The 21,972-nt window shown below is 38.3% G+C and overlaps 3 protein-coding genes across 4 annotated transcripts in view; 2 read left to right on the forward strand and 1 right to left on the reverse strand.

The window, feature by feature from the left end:
* Nucleotides 1-532, forward strand: part of ston1 (stonin 1) — a 7,810-nt gene extending 7,278 nt beyond the window's left edge. For both annotated transcript variants that reach the window (XM_077494377.1, XM_077494376.1), the window contains exon 4: nt 1-532. This exon is cut by the window's left edge and continues 594 nt beyond it. The gene's annotated coding sequence lies outside the window, so the exon portion shown is untranslated.
* A 1,562-nt stretch (nt 533-2,094) lies between these two features.
* On the forward strand, nt 2,095-6,894 carry gtf2a1l (general transcription factor IIA, 1-like). Its single transcript, XM_077494379.1, has 9 exons — nt 2,095-2,208; nt 2,537-2,638; nt 2,723-2,846; nt 2,940-2,989; nt 3,244-3,364; nt 4,821-5,359; nt 5,817-6,050; nt 6,184-6,273; nt 6,344-6,894. The coding sequence occupies exons 1-9, from the start codon at nt 2,179-2,181 to the stop codon at nt 6,449-6,451; spliced, it is 1,398 nt and encodes a 465-aa protein (XP_077350505.1). The 5' UTR covers nt 2,095-2,178; the 3' UTR covers nt 6,452-6,894.
* A 398-nt stretch (nt 6,895-7,292) lies between these two features.
* Nucleotides 7,293-16,798, reverse strand: LOC144000772 (lutropin-choriogonadotropic hormone receptor-like). The gene is made up of 11 exons (XM_077494378.1): nt 16,531-16,798; nt 16,294-16,365; nt 15,193-15,264; nt 14,173-14,247; nt 13,834-13,908; nt 13,161-13,238; nt 12,911-12,979; nt 12,198-12,272; nt 11,005-11,193; nt 10,879-10,926; nt 7,293-9,378 (listed from the first exon to the last, which is right to left on the reverse strand). The coding sequence occupies exons 1-11, from the start codon at nt 16,689-16,691 to the stop codon at nt 8,316-8,318; spliced, it is 1,977 nt and encodes a 658-aa protein (XP_077350504.1). The 5' UTR covers nt 16,692-16,798; the 3' UTR covers nt 7,293-8,315.
* Nucleotides 16,799-21,972: the final 5,174 nt, after the last annotated feature.

Raw genomic sequence — 21,972 nt, forward strand, 5'->3', positions numbered from 1 at the left:
GAATTCATTGCTTCATTTTTTTGGTAATATGAACTGAAATGTGTTTTAGTGACATGGACAAAAAGAAAAAAAAACTGCAGAAAGGTTTTTGCATTGGTCTTAAAAGCTGTCAAATGATTACACAAGTTTGTCAACGCAGGTAATTGGCAAACTGTTTTGAATTGTGCATCATTGTATGTCTTCGTGTACAACTGCTGCTGTTGCAAAAGCCCAAAACTTAAACTCAGTCTTAAATTGTGCTTAGCTATTTAACTTACTGCCAAAATGATTTATTTTATTTTATTTTTTTAACTTACGAAAACGTATTTTCTGCATTAAATCCATCTCATCCCTTCTGCTGCTTCCATGAAGTCTTTGTCAAGGTTCAATTCTGGAGCAATGTGTTTTCATTGAATGAAATCTTATGCTTATATGTGATTGTTCAGCTTGGTCACGCTGAACTTCAAATAAGACTGATAACCAGTATGTGGTACCGAAATCCTGTTCTACCAAAGTCAAATGAGAAATAAACCTGTATGACTTGTGAAATGTCCAGAGATGTTATTTTGTTGTTTCAAACCACAGTCTATTCATCCATATACACACTTTCTCATTAGTTAATGATAATAATAAGAAACATACTTCTGGATTCTGCTCTTTGGACTTAATAACCAAAACTGAACCCTCCACTTCCTGTATATGTTTTACACAACATTTGCTGCACAAAGAACTTGTGTGGTGTACTCTGCAAGTGATACATTTTGTGCACACACATACGCATGATAATATCTTAAGGTCAAAGTGTTTCCTGAAATGCTAATCTTCAGCTGGCTGTTTTGCTGTTTGTGGCAGGCGGCTCCACAGCGGCTTCAATGACCTATGGCGAAGCCTTGAATGGCTCCCTGAGATAAGATAATCCCTCAGTGGGGCGCTCGCAAAGATCCAGTTGACACAAAACAAAAGGTGAAACAAAAAAAGCGTAGAACTGAAGCAAGTCTTCTGTAACAAGCTGTGGAATAAGTTATATTTTATGAGTTTCGACACCTCATGAAGAAGCCATCTTTGACACAAACTAAATACTTTACTAAGTATAGTGTAAGCATACAGCAGCAGTACATAAATTCTGAGTCCATATATGTAACAATATACATTTCACTTCTAAATTGGTATTTGTATTTGAAGTATCGGTAAAAGCAAACAATCACAAAAGGAAAGGCTCTTTATGCCAACTCAGTTTCAATCACTGCTGCTCTTTGGAGGCTGATTACTAGTGATGTGCTTCTCGGGTCGAATCCCTGAAGCGTGTGCCGAGTAATGTAGATGAGTGGTTCATGAACGGCGATTCAATGCGTGTGTCGATGACGTACGTGATGACGTTGGAAGCCCCGCGAAGCGGGTGTACCACGTGACTGATTCAGGAAATGATTCGCTAGGTTTGAGTGTAGTTCGAAATAAAAGCGGCAAAGAAACGCTATGGATTCCCCTTCACTTTTTGTGTTTTCGGGTCCCTTACTGCGGTACTTCTTTGCATTTTGCTTTCGATTTGACCGACGACGACGAGCTTCTTTTTTTGCGATGGAGTTCAAGGAACCAGCAAGAAAGAGAAGAAAATATCCCCAGAGTTGAAAATCCCCTTCAGTACTGGGAATCACAGAAATATGCGCTTCCAAGTTTATATAAACTTGCTGTCTCATATCTATGCACCCCTGCTTCATCAGTACCATGTGAAAGAGTTTTTTCAAAAGCAGGTGAAATTCTATGCACAAAAGTGCCTGAGTCCAAAAACTTTGGAAAAAATATTGTTTTTAAATAAAAATGAATAAGCACTTTATTTTACCTCATTTTTTCACATTTTCACTTGTTGCATAAGCACAAACATAGACAAAGTAACACAGAACAATTCATGTTAAAACACTCTTCAAATATATATTCTTTTGTATTTAGAGCATGATTTACACCCCACCATTTTATTGCATGCACCAAGCATGTTATACATTTTTCTGTCCACATGATGGCGTAGTCGAGGAAATGAATCATCTTGAAGCCCCTACGTGTGTGTGAAGCATTTCACTGCAGGGCTTCACTGCTTTGCGGGGCTTCATTTTGCCATCACTACTGATTACAATCACCTGGGAGAACTGTGTAGCACATTCATTCTGATGGAAATGTGTAGCGGCTGCTATTTATTTGCCTTCAATCATGCTGACCGACTCGGGTGGTGGAGAGGTGGTAAGAGATGCTTTCTCCTGGAATGTTTTGAGTGTGAAAAGGAGTATTTGTAAAAAGTGAATTGTCATGCAAGTTAATGTCATAATGGTTGCTTTTCAGTCATTGAGTTTTTGTCTTGTTTGTCCTGCTGCAATATTATGGCATAGCCTATAATGTATTGCCTTCAAGAGTATTCATAATGGTTGTTTTATTGTAATTGCAAATCAACTCTTTTGGCCTATTAACATGTGAAGTTGAGGCTGATGAGTTCACGTTAGTTTTGAGACTCAGACTTCTCACTAGTGACAAAAGCCATTTTAGATTTTTTTTTTTTGGCAAATGGTTGCAGGTCAAGCTCTACTTATCGATAATTGACGATGTGATTGAGAGTATGAGGGAGCTGTTCTTGGATGAGGGCCTTGGAGACTGCGTCCTGGATGATTTACGACATGTAAGTCCTTAATGCATTGTTGGATTCAGGCTATCGTTGGCAAATGAGTGAGGAGGGGAAAAATCTGCGTTGTCTGCTTTGCAGCTTTGGGAGACAAAGATGATGGCGTCGAAAACTATGGACGACTTCAGGAAGAACAACATGGACGCTCCAAACTTTGTGCTGCAGCTTCCACCCAACTATAGCAGAAATGATGCTGAACTCGCAGGTAGCACAAAGATGACAAGATTATTGGTTATCATTTGAAATGTAGGCCTACCTGATGAAGTCGTTTTCTTTTCTGTTTACTTATGATTTACAGCTCCAGTAACAATTCCTGCAAGTCAGAATATTCAAACTTTCCCAGTCCATGCAAGTATTATTCACATTTTGTGTTTTGTATGGAGTATTTTTTGTTTTTGTTTTGTTTTTTTGTTTTTTGTTTTTTTTGGGGGGGGGTTATCCTGCTATGCTAGAGCAACTGCAGTATTGTGCTACCTATAATTCCAACATTTCTAATATTGTCAATAATTGTCATCTAAGCTATTAGACCCGTGCATCTATTGACTGCAAAAAAGTTCTGACCCAACAGCCAATGTACTATCTCCTTCTGTGTACATTTACAGCAAACAGTACCAAATGTTCAATTGCAGAACAACTCTGAGACAATTGCTACCTTCTCATTACCTGCTGGCCTATCGTACCCTGTGCAAATACCCGCTGGAGTCACTCTACAAACACCTTCTGGTACGTGATGACTCGTCATATCTTACCCTTGAAATGTGCAGTTGAACCACGTCCCACTCATTCGCTGCCAGCCATTTTAGAAAATTTCAAAATTTTCAATACCCACACAATATTCCGTTCAATAATTGTATATAAACCGAATCTACCAAATGACAGAATAGACTCCCTACTTTTTGCCTCGTCCCGTTCTTTTATAATTGACAGTAGAAAAATGTAGGTTTGCCAAAATACAACCATTTCTCCCATGGACTCTGAAACTGTTTATTTTGTATAAAATGGGGCAATGATGTCATCTACCGGTGGTTGGGCATCAGTAAAGTTGTTTCCAAGTTTGACATTTACAGTGGAGCATAATCAGATTCTATCCCCACTCTTAAAAAGTATACGTGTCAAAGGCAGTGAATAAGGTCAACCAAAAATGTTGATGAAAATTATACCCTTTTTAAAAGTTACAAAATCATAATTAAAAACAAAATTAAATCACCCATTTTTTTTATTATTCTCAGAAGGTGGCCATTTTGTCACTTGCTGTCAACTGAAAATGACAGTTGTGAAATAGGAGAGCTGTGATTGGTCATTCTATGATGTCAATTTCAGGCAACAGCAAGTGACAAAATGGCCGCCCCCGAGATGTCAAAAACAGGTGGATTTTGCTGCTTAATTCATATTCCACAAACACAATATTAATCACAATACAGTGTTTAGACTAATGGAGCTGCATATAGAGAATATTGTTTGTTTTGACTTCCTCTTTTAAAGACACTTTAACACATATAGGCTGAGATTTAATTATAAAGACTGCATTGATTGTTAATTGCTTTTTTTGTTTATTTCATGAATAATGCATTTATTGTAAATGATAAAATTAATGTCATACTTCCAAATTTCTATTATATTGAATAATCAATTTTGTTAATCAGTCATCAGTGAATCATCTAATTCAATATAAACTTGTACATATTTCTAAGTTGAAGAGGCATGTCTCAAGCACTCGCCGTAATCCCCCACCCACCATATGTTCTTCACCGGCATGTCAACACCGTGAAGGGTGAGAATACATTATTTTAAATTTTAATAATTTTTAGGCTTCTGTGGTGGTAAAGATAACGTTAAAAGCTCAATGTGGAATTAATTGCTATCATTGTTGGCTGTGCCTCTGTCGTGTTATTTGAAAGTTGGTATTGTATAGTGTAACAGTAGCTTACCTTTTTATTTATTTATTTTTATTATTTATATTTTACATTTATTTTATTTATTTTTTTTAATTTTTTTTTTTTGCATTTATTTAACATGTTGTGATTAAATTGGCCTGATTTCATTCCCGTGTTTAAATAAAATATTTGAAATCCAAACAAATAGGTCATGCAGCCATTGACCCAGAACAGATTGTGTTCATTCTGCTGAATTGTTTGGTCTGACTTTTCTGAAAACACACTCTCCTTTTTGTTACTCAAAGGTCAACTTTACAAGGTCAACGTTCCTGTTGTAGTCACTCAGGCCCCAGCAGGTCAGCAAACATTACACCAAGCTCTGCCGAAGGTCACTGAGCCAAGAGAGCCTCCTCTTCCTCCACCGGCTTATTTACCACCCGGTGAAACGCTTCCTCGTGAACAGTCGACGCCGGTCAACTCGTCGTCATTGCTAGATTCTCTTTTACCCTCCAGTGAAGAAAGTAGCCGTCCTCAGCAAAACCCTGTGCCCAAATACTTGCCAATTGAGGTGTCGTCTTCTCCAGAGCCGCAATCTGCACTGACTGGTCAAGCGAGCGAGTCGAATCCAGAGCCAGTGGATCTCGGTGCCAAGAGCTCCACTGTCAGTCACTTGTTTGACTTCCAGATCGGCAGCGAAGAGGTTTTGATGGACACCGCTCAGTTTAAGAGCAGCGATGTTGACGACATCCTCAAAGAAGTCATTGAAGAGGAACGAGAAAAAGCGGCAAGGGCGAGAAATTTGGCTCAAACAAAACCTTACGACCAGACGGAATCCATCCTTGGGGTAATTTCAGTCTCGTAGATTAGAGCAGGTTTTAGGTTGCGAGTCGGGATAAAATGATTTGATGCATTTTAGTGATCATCAAACAGGCATACCACTTTTTTTTTTCTTTCTTTCTTTTCTTTCCCCCTCATGTTTGTTCTTTGCCATTAGTTTGGAAAGAAAATGTGACAAAGTAGATATTGTGCCCTCTAGTGGAAGATAATTTAATTGTTCTGCCTATCAGGAAAGGTTGATGGCAAAGAGTTCGTTTGTAGTGATAAGATTCTGAACAATTTTGTAAAATTTCTAAATTTCTGTTTTATTACTATATATATATATATATATATATATTTTTTTCTTTAAAAAAAAAATTAAATAGTAATTTTGGTTCCCAGGGAGTAACTCTCGTTTATTATTATTATTATTATTTACTATTTTTATTTATTTTTTTTAATCCATCATAACATTTGTCCCCAAGCTGCACCTGGACTACAATGACTTGTCAGACATCGTCCAGCTGGATGGTACGGCCGACAATTCGGATCTGGAAGAGGAAGGCATGCCGGTGGAGGAGAACGACTTCCTGGGTTTGATCAATGCCGAGGCCCTCAAGGCTCTGCAAGAAGGAGGGATGAGCAGTGACGGGAACAGCAGCAGCTCCTCTAGTAGTGACAGCGACAGGGCTGGTGAGCTTGAAGAAATAGAAGATGAGGTAATTGTTTTGATTTTTCTACGCATTGTCCTCCTGCGCTAAGGTGTACCTAATCTTGTGGCCTGTGTGTATTTAAACCTAAGGAATTATGAAGATGTTAATAAAATTGGAACTCACACTTTCTGTTCACCAGGATCCATTAAATTCAGGTGACGATGTGTTTGAACAAGACATCCCAGATCTCTTTGAATCGGAGAACGTCGTCGTTTGCCAGTATGACAAAGTAAGCGGTTTTCCTTTCAGCCAATCAAGATCAGCTTTTAATTCCTAACATTGTAATGTTTGGTTTGCAGATTCACCGGAGTAAGAACCGTTGGAAGTTCCACTTGAAAGATGGAGTCATGTGTTACGGTGGCAGGGATTACGTGTTCGCGAAAGCTGTTGGGGAAGCAGAATGGTAGTGCACTGCTGCTACCTATCCATCCAGTTTCTGTCCTGCTCATCCTTGTCAGGGTTGTGGCAGGTCAGGGCAGCTTATAGCAGCTGACTTTGAGCGAGATGGGACACCAAATTTGACAGCAGTCAATCAGACGGCTACTTATGGTAGCGGGGAAAAACGCATTACTACAACAGAGATGCTGCTTCCCCCCCCCTCTAAATGGTCATCATTGCAATTTAAAGAAGAATCTATATCGAAAATGACTTTAGTTTGGTCGTAAATGCAATTTAATTCACAATGACTGAATTTATGTTGTATTGAAAGAAAACGTGCTCTGGTTTAAAGCATATACCTGTGTTACCAATGTGAGTTCTTTTTTTGTGTTCTCTTTTGTCAAATGCATTTACCGTGCTGTGCCAATGAATAAACCGTGAAAATGTCATGAAGGCTTTCTGTTAAGAATTAGCTTGGACTGTATTTTTACTCTGAACACTTGATTGCAGTACAATTTTTACAGAAGAACCAACCCAGTAGCTGTATTGGAGGAGGGGAATCTGCCTTTGCATTTTACAATGCGTTAGCACTCTACAGTATCATACTGAAAGATCCAGAGTTCTTTCAATAAACAGTCAAGTGCAACATCTGTTGTGTGCCAATATTGTTCATAAGAAGCTTTGGTTAAAAAAAAAGTGTTCAGCCATCTTGACTGTGTGGCTCCCAATTTTTCACTTTTGTTTTCTTTTAGCCAAAAAAAGATTTGTGATGGTATTTGTGAAGTATTTCCAATAGGTTCATGATATGGCATGTTGGCAGCACATCATACATATATGCTACACTTGCATTTAAAGATATGACCACAAACATGGTTTATTGATAAATTTAATACATTCTAAACTGTCTACAAACCAATTGGGGTTCCATGAGTATGAATTGATATTAATAGGTAATAGACTACATTATGTTTGGACAATTCTATGAAAGAATGCGATCACATGAAGATGACTTTTAAGGACAAAAATGTTACCAAAAAAAAAAAGGATAAGGCCCCTCTGAGTTTGTGACCCCAATAGGTTGAGTCAAAAATAACCCAAATTGGGTGGAAATAAAAATTCATAACGCAACCTATTTTTTGGTGGGGCTTGTTTTGTGGGTTATTTGTCTGACCCAACTTTTTAATCGAATAACCCAACTGAATTTGATCAAAAATGAACTGACCCAATTTTTGAGTTATTTAACCCAAAACGTTGGGTCATGTTAAATAATCCATAAAGCCACCCAATTTGTGGGGTGGTTTTGTGGTTTATTCATTTGACCCAATGTTTTGGGCTATTTGAATAACTCAAAAAGCTGAGTTGGGCCCTTTATGACCCAATTTGGGTTATTTTTTACCCAACTGTTTTTATAGTGTAAGAAGTGTTCTTATGTTGTTGTTGCTAACATGAATGTACAATTAGAACAACTAGGAAGTCAAAAGACATCATCATAGGGGCTGTGTTCAGCTTTCGGGGTTCTACACTTATATCGTTGAGATATATTATTACATTGTATGTGCAACAATGTCGCATATTGTACTATAGTAAACAAGCACAAATACTGTACATCCATTATTTATTTTTATTTTTTTAAATACCACTTGTATTGAGGGTCGTGGGTGACCTGTAGTCTATCTCGGCTGGATACACTCATGCTGGTAGCCAATTGCAGGACATTTTTGATCTGTTTGTAAAAAATAAAAATGAAAAAAATAGTGCATGCAATCGTATGCAATGCAGTCCATCCTGTAACAAGCTTGTGAAGAAATGTGCAGTTCAGACATGATGATGGAGTCTTCCTTCTAGTTTCTCTTGGTCACAAATAACCTCTCATTCACATGTTAAGCGGAGAACCTAAAGCGTGGTTTCCTGCTGGGCATGATTTGGATGCAGGTAAGTTGGGAGCTGTGGGCCTTTAGCTTTAAACGCTATAAGAAAACTCTGCCAACGTTGGAGCAGCAGGCACACTTCTTTCCTAAAGCTCCGAGTAAAGATAGTGTACAGGAATGGGTTGCAGAGAGAGTTGATGGGATAAAAAATGATGAGGAGGATCTTGGAGTGCGACACGGTGATGAGTGGCATGTGCAGAGTGGCAGAGATCGCGAAGAACGAGATGGGCGCCATGCAAAGGAAGTCGGTGAAAACGAGCACCGCCATGCGCTTGGCCAGCTTGGCGTCACTGTAGTGATTGGCGGGCGCCGGCTTGCGGACGCTCAGGTAGATGCACACGTAGCAGAAACACACCCCGAGAAAAGCCACGACGTTAAGCGAGAGCACGATCATCACGTACGCCCGAGAAGCCTTCGTGTCGATATCCATCGGCAGGCAGACGCTCACTTTGCCGTAGCTGCTGACTCCCACTAGGGGCAGCAGAGCAACGAGCAGGGAGAAGATCCAACCTGCAACCATGATGGCCACCACGTGGTGCATGCCCAGCCTCTTGTTTAGATCCATGGCGTTGATGATGGTGTGCCAGCGTTCGAAGCTGATCACAGTGAGCGTATAAACGGATAGCTCGCTTGAGAACATTGTCAGGAAGCCCGACATGTCGCACCCTGGGCCCGTTTGCCATTCCGTGCCGTGGTTGTAGTACTCGTGGCGGGAGTGGCAATCCATGCGGGCAATGAGCATCAGGTAAAGCCCCATGCACAGATCTGCCAGGGCCAGGTTACATATGAGAAAGCGGGAGATGGTTAACTTGCGACTGGTAAAAAGCAGCATGACCAGCACGGTGAGGTTTGCGACAATGGTGAGAAAGGCGATTATCCAGGTGATGTTGCCCAGGATGGGACCCAGGAGGTCCTCACAAGGGTTGAAATCATCTGGCACTGGTGTGCAGTTGATGCCGGCGTAGCTGGGACAAATATGTTCCAGGTGTGGATGGTCCTTGTAGAGGTCAGTGCCTCCAACAAAATTTCTGCAAAAAAACAAACAAACTCAATTTAAGTGACTTGCCTAATGGATTGTCAAACCCTCAACCTATGTGCTTACCACTCATGCTACCCCCACATAAAGTTTATCAAATACTACCACCGGAATTTGCTGTTGGAAAGAATAGAGTGACCTGCCAACTCAATACTGTTGGGGTCAACTTGGGTGTGCTGTTTGCGCTAGAGTGACCATCACAGACAAATTGGCTGAAAAATCATGCCGAGGAGTCGAATACCATCCTGCAGCAGTGTGTGACCAGCATGAGGAGGAGGTGCCAGCAGTAATGGATGCTCTCCAACACAATAAGTGAAGCAACTGACTCATAGTTTAAAGACTAAACTGTAAAATTGTGTATTTCTGTCTTGATATTACTCTTCAGCAGAGGTGGCAATAGTCACTCTTTACAAGGGGACGCCCCCCCCACCAAAAAATAAAAAATAAAATAAAATAAAAATTACAATAATGTTCTATGCCCTCCCATTAGTATAAACTCAGTCTTCTGATTAATATTCTCTTTGTGGAACATGAAGTAAGCACCAAAAAACAATAGCGCCCCCCCCAAAAAATCTCAGTGGGCGGCCATTTTGTCACTTCCTGTTGACTGAAAATGACATCACAGTTGCTCAGGGCTCAGGTAACGACCAATAATGCCTTAGCTTGTGAATGTCACATGGCCAAACTCAGAAAACAGGCGAGCAGTGATTGGTCGTTACCTGAGCCCTGAGCAACTGCAATGTCATTTTCAGTCAACAGGAAGTGACAAAATGGCTGCGCACTGAATTTTGTTACTTAATTAGTTGCTGCTTAATGACTTAATTGCTGCTGTCCTTGATAATTTTTTCTCCCTTGACTCCAAGATCTCAATCAATTTCTCACGGTTGACTAACAAACCTATTTTATTTATTTATTCATCTATGTATTTATTTATTTACAAAGCAATGGCTAAAAAAAGTTATAAAAAAAAACATCAAGTCCTTCTCTGCTCAACTCTATCAAAAGTACCAACCTACATTTACAACTTACATGAAATTTTATTATCTCCTTCATTTCATTTTCATTGCGTATACAGTATATTGGTTGCGCAGTTTCCAGATGTTATTTTTGTCCAATCAGATTTCAACTTCTGTTGCCATGTAAATCTCCCCACCAGAATCGCTCTCCGCACTACCGATTCTTATTTGTAGGGAGTACAGTACTCAAGTACAGACACCTGAAAAATCTAAAGTACAGTAACAAAGTATTTCTCATTACTCCCCACCATTGCTCATAAGACTCACCCTAAACCATTCTACAACACCAAACAAGAGTCAATATGAATTAGCTGTAGAAAAAATCAGTTTCACATGGCCAGTGATGATTGAGCACATTATACGTTTTACTCAACTGCACTGCTCACACCACAAAGCCACATTCCTTACAACTGGGGCATCATTTGGGGGGCGAGGGGGGTGTTCCAAATGTATAAACATTTATTTTAACCACTTACGCATGGACCCATTCACAAAACGGTGATGGATTCTTGAGGGCCTCTTGTCTGTAAATATAAAATCAGGTAACTGTGGTTTATTTGTAGTATTGTTTCATGTTACATCCGGAAGAGCATATTATTTACCTGTGTTTGCTGTACCACATGTGGAAAGCGCAACACTGGCTCGCGTACGTCAGCTCAGCCACCCCCAGCTCAACCAGGCTGTCTATTGGAGGAAGGCGCTTAAGAGCAAAAGCAGATTTGGCTTTCAGGCGCTTTACCTGCTCCAACCCTTTTCGGGGGAGGGAGGTCAAAGCTGTGGAGGACACATCCCTGAATCACACACAGACACACGCTTGGGTTAGACGAACTACAGCCCTCATTACACAAAGGCAGGCAGAAAAGAAGCTAGAAAAGAAATTAGATGCTGTCTACAGTTGAGTAAATATACTCCTGGTCACTATTTGAGTAAATATGTTATTTTATTTATTATCATTTTACGTAGAAATGTGGTTAATGTTAACAAATATACACCAATATTGTTTGGTGTATGTTACCAAATTTAATATAATCCTAATGTTTGTTGCTTCTTAACCTTCTGACTACCAGCAATTCAAATTTGTCCTCTGTAGTGGACCTTTTTAAACATGAATATCTCCCATCCATTGCATACGATTGAATTAACTCATTTTGTGCTCTGTAGAGGACATTCAGAGCTTTCCAATGATATCAAATGTGTAGGGCTTTGCTACCTTTGATTGCATCATAAAAGAAAATGGCTTCCCTCAGTGCAAGCACTTTTTAGGGAAGAGGAAAAGTAATAACACTTTTTATTGAACAAATTTAGGCTTTAATTGTTGTTAGCATGTTTCTATAAGACTCTTAAGAGCACATTAAATTATTGTTTGAATTATTTTAACTGTATTTGAGCCTAGGATTTAAGTTTTGAAAAATGTCCTCTGTAGTGGACACATCATAGCTTAAAAATAAAAACTTTTTTTTTTTTTTCAAAAATTTCTTTTGCAGTATTCCAGTTACTTCACAAAGAAAAACATGATCGGACACATTTTTTTCCTGGTAGTCAGGAGGATATTAGCTAATATATAGTAGTGTTTGATGCTAACAGCTAAATGCTAGCTGTTAAATCCCACAGTAGCGTTCAAATGCTTGCTACTATTAGCGCTAGCTGCAAACATGGCTAGGCATTGTGTATTTGTCTATTTTTTTATTTTTTATTTATAACATTTGAAGCTCACTCTGGCTAGTGTTTATGCTAAGCACATACATTTTGAAAGGTCTCTGACACATTTTTGAATGAATGTGTTTTTAAAACTTACAGATAAAGTGGGCCCAAGGCCCCCTCGAAAGCATCTTCTGGAATGTTGCACAGATGTCTGTTGTGTCTTAAATCTCTGTAAATGAAGAAAATTAGCAACATTTCAAGTGGGCGTTTAAAAGTTGAAATGGAATAGTAGGCTACAATGTCCAAAGTTGAACACTGATAAAAATGAATTTGTGTATGTAAAGGGTGTGTAAAATTTGTTCCCAAATGAATCATATTGATCAGATAGATCTTTAACTGTGTAGCAATAGTTCCTTTTCTGGTTATATGGTTGGCATGACACTGTTTTGTTTTGCCATTGCAGGTACCATTGTAATGAAGTCACAAAAATAAATGAAAAAGCAAAAGGCACTAGTTCTGATGGGATTCTGACATCTTGTGAGCTTTGTATTTTTCTAGCACAATTAAGTTGAAGCTCACTTCAGGCCGTTCAAATACATTGTATCTATTTTTGTGTTTACAGCAATCATTCCTAGTTAACTGAAGCATTAACTGTATCTACTCATCAGCATCTATCAGTGTGTGGAAGGGCGAGAAAACAAAGGGACATCCAGTCTTTGTTTAGTCTTGCATAACATTTGTTTGCTCTATATCATGATTAGAAAGAAACAGCTTTAAAAAAAAAAAAAACATACCGAAAATTCTACATCACCCTTTGGTTTTAAGCTTGTGTTTCAAACAAAAAATGGTGACCAAGCGAAGACTTACAGTGTTCTGATGAAGGTCCCATTGAACGCATGTGGGTTGATTTCCTTGAAACCGCTACCGATCAGGCTTCTGTCAAGGTCAAAATTTACTGTCAACAGAACCAGTGGCCAAGGTCGACGGAGTGAACATTCAGTTACTTAAGCACATTTGAGAAGCAAAATAAACAACCAAAAAAATCGGAAAGCATTCTTGAAAGATTGCTGCGCCACATTCTGATAATATGCTGACCGAGTCTGAAACATTGACTTACATGTCACTGGTCATATTTGTCATACCATTGAAGGAATTGGCAGGGATATTTTCTATGGCCATGTTTGCTTGCATTTTTCTGCAAAATTAGATAAACACAGAACATAATTAATGAATGAATTAATTAATTAGATAATCGGTAATTAGGTCAAATGACGTGAATACAGTTTGAGCAACTGTTTGTGCTGATATTCGTGGCATTGCTATATGCAAATATACAGGACTGTCTGAGAAAATTTGAATATTGTGCTAAAGTCCATTATTTTCTGTAATGCAATTAAATGAGCACAAATGCCATACATTCTTGTTTCATTACAAATTAACTGAAATATTGCAAGCCTTTTATTGTTTTAATATTGCTAATTATGGCTTCTTCTTTTTTTTAAACTTGGTCTGAAGAAATATTCTAATATTTTGAGAAACGATATTTGAGTTTTCTTAAGCTGTAAGCCATAATCAGCAATATTAAAATATAATAAAAGGCTTGCAATATTTCAGTTGATTCATAATGAATACAGAATGTATGGCATTTTTGCTTATTTAATTGCATTACAGAAAATGATGGACTTTAGCACAATATTAAAATTTTCTGAGACAGTCCTGTAGACCACAAGAAAAAAATGTAAGTGGAAAAGTATGTTTTCAACCACTTAAATTTGTACAAGATTACTTACAGACTGAATGGGAAAGCCAAGGAGGATATTGTGGATAAGTCTGGGAAGTGCATGACCCCAGTGCCAGAGATGCACCTGTGAAAAATGTTTTTACATTATGACATTAGAACGACTGTACAGTACGTGTTTATGTAACGCTTGCCATCACTATCAACTTTTATCTGCCATGAAACCAATTTAACTTTTAAATTTCCCTGTTGCTGTGTATAAAGACAATATTTTTGTTGTTGTCTACATATGATATCTCAGTGGCTGTTAAGATTAAATTATCAATCAGTATACATGGTGACTAAAATAATCTGAAATCAAATAAAAATGATCCAAAAAGGAAATACTTACAAATAATTCAGATCAGGCAGGTCAGTGAATGCACCCTTTTCAATTGTCCTCAGATTTTTCATGTTTTTAAGAGTGCTGCACCAATACAAATACAGAGAAAAATAAGAAAATTTATATAAATCAGATTTGTTGTTTGCTGCAACGGCCACATGCAAAGGTTAAAGCTGTTGTGCTTCATGTGCTAAAATGGATTCATGCAGCTATATGTCATTTAATAAAGCGCTCTTGCACAATCTTACAAACTGTATCCATCTTTTTTATGTATTATTTTTAGTTTTATTAAATATGTCAAAAGACTGCTTTGAAAAAGGTAATCAAACAAAGGCTGAACATTCTTTGTGGAGGACTTTTGCATAGTGGTACAGCTGAAGCGTGATCAGTTATGTACTCCCTTCCAAAAGAAGTGGAACAGTGAGACCAATTATTTTTTGGTGGTGGTGTTTTTTTTTTTTTTTTTTTTTTAATGACTTCAAAAATACAAAAGGTCAGCATTATATCTACAGTAGATCGGACACAAGATTCCACTTCTTTGCCTTGATGAGCTCCTGTAGTGTTTTGTTCCGTTACTGTGCTTCATGACGAAGGCCCCCCGCCCTCATTACAGCACTAAACAATTTTTGTACAATTAAATGTTGCTGTTAATATTGCTATCTATGAATTTGAAGTATATCATGCCACTTCATACACCGCTGGTTTCTGTCTTCTTCAGCACATTCCAAATTGTTTTATTGCCTATTGTGATTGATCTTTTCTCAGATGAAAAAAATGACTTTTTTTTCACCTATATAAAAATAGTTTGTTCAAGCAAAAGACATTACCTGTTAAGTTTTGTACTACATTCAGAGATAAATATCTGTGTAAAAAAAAACGGAAATCTTTTGATCGCTTAGCATTTTGATTTCAAACCCAAATTTCAGGCCATAGCAACAATGGGCCTCACTGTTCAACTACTTTTGGATGGAGTTGTAATTGATTAGAAATAAACAACTAGTTTCAACGTAAACACCGTGCTATACATACATTTCTCTCAAGCCGTAGATGGAGAGGAAGGCGTGTGTCTGTATCCGGGTCGCAGTGCTGTAGTAAATCCTACTGTGGCACACGAACACACATATTGACGTCAGGTTGAGACAGAGATTGTGGGAGATTGAACAAATAATTTCTGAAACATCTAACATTTGAATAAAGCATGAATGAATGGCCTTTAATTAGTTAATGAAATGTTGATGGAATATAACAAATGTGCTTTGCCAGAGTTATGGATTGAATTGATTGAATGGATAAAGGTAAACTCAACAAACATATTCAATTCAGAAGTGTGGATCAAATTGGTATTTCTCGGTTCTTAAGAAAGCTGGTGACACCCGATCTAGGTCAAAAGACCAAATGAAAATGCTGAAGAGTGACGTCTAAACAAAGACACTGAAAGGTAAACAGGCTTGGAAATTCGTCCCTGGCTGTTTTGTTTTCTGATAGAAGAAATAACTGACCTCTTTTTTCTTGTTACTTCCTACGTCTTTTTTTTTTTTTTTCTTTTCTTGGGTTATTGTGCTTAAGTGATAATATTGATAATATTGCACAATTTAGTTTCAAACTTTTCTTCCACAATTGGATTGAATGCTGTAATAAGCACTATTATATTCATACCAGTCAACAATTATCAGCACAATTAAATGGCATCAATTAGAATCGTCAAAGCAAACATATTTTATCAACATTGTCAGAAAGCTGTGAATAGAATATGTACATTATTGTGTGTATGGCTGACAATGATTTAGAATAATATCTTAATACATTTAAAATAGTATTATTAATTTTGTTGGGCTTAATACAGCTACAGTTCTGCAATTATTATGCAGATGTTTTTAATGTTGTGGATAATTATTGCATTATAGCTCAATTTAGTTTTGGATAAAGATTCCAATATAAATGAAACCTCAGATCAATACATACAGTCAAATATTCAAACATGTGCCTAATAAATTATTAATTTTAACAATATCTCATGTATGCACGGCTTTTTTTCTAACTTCAATCACTGATACAAACATCAATACTTGTGCTAATCTGCTTAACTGAACTCAAGAAGAATAAATAAATATACTGTATACAAGAACTTACATTTCTTTTATGTTGATCAGTTTTTTGAAGGCATGAGTTGGAAGTTCTTTGAGGTCAAGGTGTTTGAGAACTCTGTTAAATATGAAAAAAATCAAAAATGTTTACTCCACAGTTTCTCCCTTGTTTTGTATAGTGATAATATTGCATCGATCAAAAAAAAAAAAAAAAAGACACTGAAAAAAAAGATTAAGAAGAGCTATAAAGGGGGATAATTTGCACACAGACAGAGATACTCACATGTATGTAGTAGCTTTCTCAGAAGCCAGTTGCGTGTCATTGCTGCATTGGAAGCTGGAGGCCGTGCAGTGGCAAATTTGCGGACACTTGAATGCCTCATTCGAGGTCACGTAGAGGATGCCGGACAATGCAACCACAGCCCAGAGCACCTGGGGGGTCATTTGTGAAATCAAGAATTCAATCAAACTTGTTTGCAAATTAAAAAAAAGAAAAGAAAAATAATGCGGTTGAAAAAAGTAAATGTGCTATTCCTACACTACCAAAAAAAAAAAAAAAAAAAAAAAAAAGCGGTTGTCATTCCTCCTTTTAAGTATCAGCAGTGGTGTTGCCTTCATGTACTCACGTGAATGTGACTTGCCTGCCTGCCTGGAGGAGTTGCCTAAAAAGTGGAGTACTTGTGACGCTGAGTGGGTGGAGATCATGATAACGCTTTGCCTCCTTCACGATAGTTTCTTCAGAACGCTTGAACAAAGTGCAGGGAAATAGAGTTAAAAGCTTTTAATATAGCGTTAGGTACACCTGCACAAACTAATACAAGAACTGTGTGTCCTTTCAAAAGATAAGATCATTACTACTACTACTACTACGACTACTACTACTACTACTACTACACATGGTGATATGACACACCCATTGATGTATAAAAGTCTCTGAATTATGAAGAAAAATGTATATACCCATAACAGCTAAAGACACACCAGATGCTCATTTATCATTGTATATTAACTCTTATTGAAAAGGTTAAGTTCAAGATAACTTTTTGCATGACCTAGTCGGCAGGGGTGAAAGATGACACCCTCGCAGGGTGCTTCAGTTGTCTCTTCCACTTGAAAACCTCTTAAGAGGATGACAAGTTGACCTGAGGAAAATGGATGCAGACGTAACATAAATTCAACAAAGCCTCTGTGGCGTAATACTACTTTGACAATTATGCTCATTGAAAAAAATAAAAATAAAAATAAATAAAAAAATTAAGGCTGCTCTGAAAAAAAAACCATGATAAGTATTTAATATTATGAGAATGAAGTTGTAACATTAAGAGAAAAAAAAATACAATGAATAAAGTCATAAAATCGACAATAAATAGTTTTAACGATTGTAAAGTAATGACAATAATTTCATAATATTATAACGTGCAAATAATATAACGTCAAGATTTAGTAACCGGAATGAGGTGAGGATGTTATGTGACCAGTAGAGGCGTGTCAAGAAACCCTGTGATGTCTCACTGTCACTTCACAAAGATGATGGTGAAATGTTTTTGTCTCAAATAATAGCCAGTAGGTGTCATCTCCCAACATACACGTTCACCTTCATCATTTTGTTATTGGATGCTGTCAGAGGTTCTTTTTTTTTTTTTTTTGGTACAGCTTTTTCTTTTATCTTTGAGTGCAGACAATTGACCTAGCAACAACTTGCTGACCTTACAAAATCTGACAACTTTTTTTTTTGTGTGTGTGAAAAAGTAGAGAAGGAAGACAAACAAGGGTCCAGTAATGATACAACACAACCTTGCAGAAAACAACAGAATAAAAACCACCGCAAACATCGCTGCAAAGTGGTAGAATTGAGAAGGCCCTGCAGTCATTACTGAAAGTGGTGGAAGAAGCAATTTGCTGTCACGTCCTGTTTTCTTACTATTTCCACTGAAAGGGTCGTTTTCAGGCGGCGGGGAGCTTGAGAGCGAACGAACATCGGCGAGGCATTTGCAGTAACTGGCAATAGGCCCACTGTGTGTGCTGGTTGAGTTTTGTGTTTTATTGCTCAGTGAATTGGACCTCAGCATCAAATCACAATCAGAATGAACCCATTCGGGGACTTGAAGGCTTTAAGAACTCACTAGAGATTGGGTAGTAAACACCAGTTGATGCAGTAGTGTGTAGTGCTAGTCCTTCTGTTGCATAAAGGAGGGGGCAAGGATTCTTATCTTATCACATTTAATGTCACTCTAGTGAGGGTGTGGTGCTTAAAATTGACAGGAGTGATGTTCCTCTTGTACATTGTCCAAGTTGGAGTCATGGAATTAAATATGAAGAGGGGCTGTCACCAATCTTCGTCAACTGTGGGTTTGTGAAGCAGTCGTGATTACAGTAAAAGCAATACTTGGCGTAAATGTACACTTTCATGAAAATGTTGAAATGTTGTTGGCTGAGTTTTCTTGGTATGTGAAGGGGGAGGGTTTTGGGACCTGGGAGAAAATTTTAGGGGTTTTGAGACCTGGGGAAAGGCGTTAAAGGTAAGGAAGGAGTGGCACTCTCGCTAGATCCTGCACTGATTGCCGCAGGTGTGCAATGGCAGAGAATTGGCAACATATAAAGCACAACAATCTTTAAAAAAAAAGTCATTTGACTTCCCAGCTGGAAATGTATCACGGCTCAACACTCAAGGGCAGCACAGGGGAGTCCTTTCATGAGGCAGGAAGTGTCAAGCCAAGGAGACTGAACTTGAGCCAAGACGCTTTGAGCAGAGATAGCAACATGGATGTTAAACATACACTCAGTCAGGAGAGATGATCCCTCTTTACTAGGAGATAATCCTGACATACTGTACTGTATTTTAAATTAAGGGACTGTATGTTTTTTTTTTTTTTTTGTGTGTGGAATTCAAACAGTTTTAACATTGAGTGTGCTACCTATTCTGTTCTGGATTACATGCAGCAATAAGTCTTGATAGTTTATCAGATCAGGAATTCATTTTTTTTTTTTTATTAAAAAAAAAAAAAAAAAAAAAAGATCAGGAATTCAGTCCTTGGACATTGTTTGGAGGATTAACACGTTCAACACCGGACATGACACTAATTGTTGAATAATAATGGAATGGACATGCTCTTTACAATTTGTTGAATGTGCCACAACTGTTCTAATCATGGCATTCTGATTAATATTACATTTGTGGAATATGCAATATTAATAGCCATCTCAGGGGAGGCCATTTTGTCACTTGCTGTCGACTGAAAATGACATCACAGTTACTCAAGGCTCGACCAATAACAGATCACCTGTTTTCTGAGTTTGGTCATGTGATATTTATAAGCTGAGCTGTTATTGGTCGTTAACTGATCTCTGAGCAGCTGTGATGTCGTTTTCAGTCACTTGTGACAAAATGGCTACCCCTACGAGTGGTAGGCTATATGCTGCTTAACTCATATTCCACAAAAACATTATTAATCAGAATATCACCTTTTAGACTAGCAGTGTATGTATTTCAGAATCGTAGCTTCTACTCATGGCCCTTGTTCTTATTGGCTGCTTTGTAAAATCATCAGGTATGAGTTTGTCAGGCAAGTGTTTGTCTTTGTTTTGTTGTTTGCTCTCAGTCTTTCAACACTCAAACGTGTTTACTGCTAGCATGGCTTCATCCAGTTTAAAACTTTCTACGCTCCTCAACATCAAACCATAAATTTCCCAGCCAACTGGACTGCAACCATAGCTGGTGGGATCGGCTTCGGGTGCGATGTACATATGCTTGTGTGAATGTGAGTAATTGACAGAGAGAATGTGTGGGAGACTTGGCACATCTTTGTGGCTAAAAGCACGTTTGACTTTGGAAACTACAGTGGTTGGTCCAGATGAGTTGTGGTGGTCTGCTGAGACAATAAACGGTGGGGGATATCTGAAGACAGCACGATAACTGCTGGTTACAATTTGAGCCTTGTAGGCGTTTATCATCTTGGATATATTTTCAGGCAGGGATGTTCATCTTATGACTAACAGTTTACTTTTAATGCTCATCAAGCTGGTCTTTTCTATTCATCATCGTTTCCAGTTTTATGCAGTCTTGGGTGACAGTGGCAATGTTTACAAAAAGGTTGAAATCATGCTGCAGACGGGAACAAGTGGAAACTGAGATAGCTTGGTGGACAGCTGCTAGTTTGCTAGCATCTTTGCATGACGTGGATTTGACAAGTCAAAGGCGGTTGTATATCACATTTCTTTTCCATTTCAGTTTTCACCTGATTGCTCTTAAATTCAGATTTGTATGCCAAATTACCAAAATGAGTTTGTGTTTTCACAATAAGACATTGGCGGCGTGTTGTGGCAGACTTTGAGGATTCCCCATAAATATCAAACCCAAATTCCTCAGCTCCACAATCTGTGATGAAATGCCTTCTCGTAGAGACAGAAATTTACAGGTGTCATAAAAGGATTCTCTAAGCACATTCAAATTCATACAAGCTTTTTTTGGGGGTGTTCTGTTTTGATGTACAAAGGAGTAGTTAGAATTGCTTAAAATGCTTAACCAGATGCACACAGAAGAGCAGAGAAATTACACCTGTGCTGTTGCAATCATCCATCAAGTTGATCCCTTCATTAAGTTGCAAAGAGGTAAGAGAGTCATCAAGTATTCATTAAGAAAAGAGCAAGTAAAAAACTACAATGGGATTCTTCTCACCAGGTCATGTAAGATGTCTGGGTAATGATGTGGAATGATGATTGGAGTGTTCTTACCTCTTATCAACACCAATAAAAAGACCAAACTTGCATTGACGTGCAGATTTGCATCTTCCAGTAACACAAAATGTCATCCACTGAAGTCTTGGGCACCGTGTGCACGGCGTAAATGTGGGCACAACTTCATTTTGGTTTTGGGGCAAGTCTAGCATGTACGGGGCCTTGTTGGGCCTCACTGGGTGGCCCACATGGAGATGCCTCTATCTGCGAATTTGGGCACAAAAAGTCAGACTGAATATTAGACTCGGTAAAAGCTGGCCTAAATGGTAGCGGAGGTGGCATGACGTGGTGGATTTGATCGAGGGACGGGCAGACAGATTCAGCGTATGTGTGTCGTGGTTGTCATCAGATTTCATCCATAAAAATGACAATAGCATGGGACAATCCCTCTGAATGTCATTGTAGGTTACTATCATCTCTGGAATGCTGTAAATTCCAAATGACGGTCTCAAATATTTTATAATGTTTACATCAAGGCTCATTTGCAACAGTACTTGGAGGTGTCCTGAGGACAATTGCTTTGGTTTTCCGCCATGTTTTGGGTGGGAGTTTCCTTTCTGTGATAGGAACATCCTGTTGTTAAGATGACATACATGACATGATCTTACTAACTCTTCTGCTTCTCAATTTTTTGTTCTTAGTCTCTCTTTTGTTCTGACTATTCCCTGATGTCCTTCGGGTGCTAGCATTAGCATCCTGTGTCGTGCTGCCTGGGGGAATAACAATCCCTCTCAACTCTATTATTCCTGCAAGTGGAAAGTTCATTTTTAAAAGCCTGATAAGCAGTCTCACATTTACTCTAGTCGTCTGTTTTGAGACAGACGGATATAGACTCGATTTAGTCCACGTAATAGATCGAAGCATACAAAGAATGTTGATAAGGAACTGTGAGCAGACCTCCGTGGGTGTATGATATAATGTTGACCATTGCGATCACAGATCACCGAAATGTGAAATGGATGGCGCCATCCAACCTGACCTGTCATGTCCC

Source organism: Festucalex cinctus, chromosome 14, assembly GCF_051991245.1.
Source record: "Festucalex cinctus isolate MCC-2025b chromosome 14, RoL_Fcin_1.0, whole genome shotgun sequence".
NCBI classification, from domain to species: domain Eukaryota; kingdom Metazoa; phylum Chordata; class Actinopteri; order Syngnathiformes; family Syngnathidae; genus Festucalex; species Festucalex cinctus.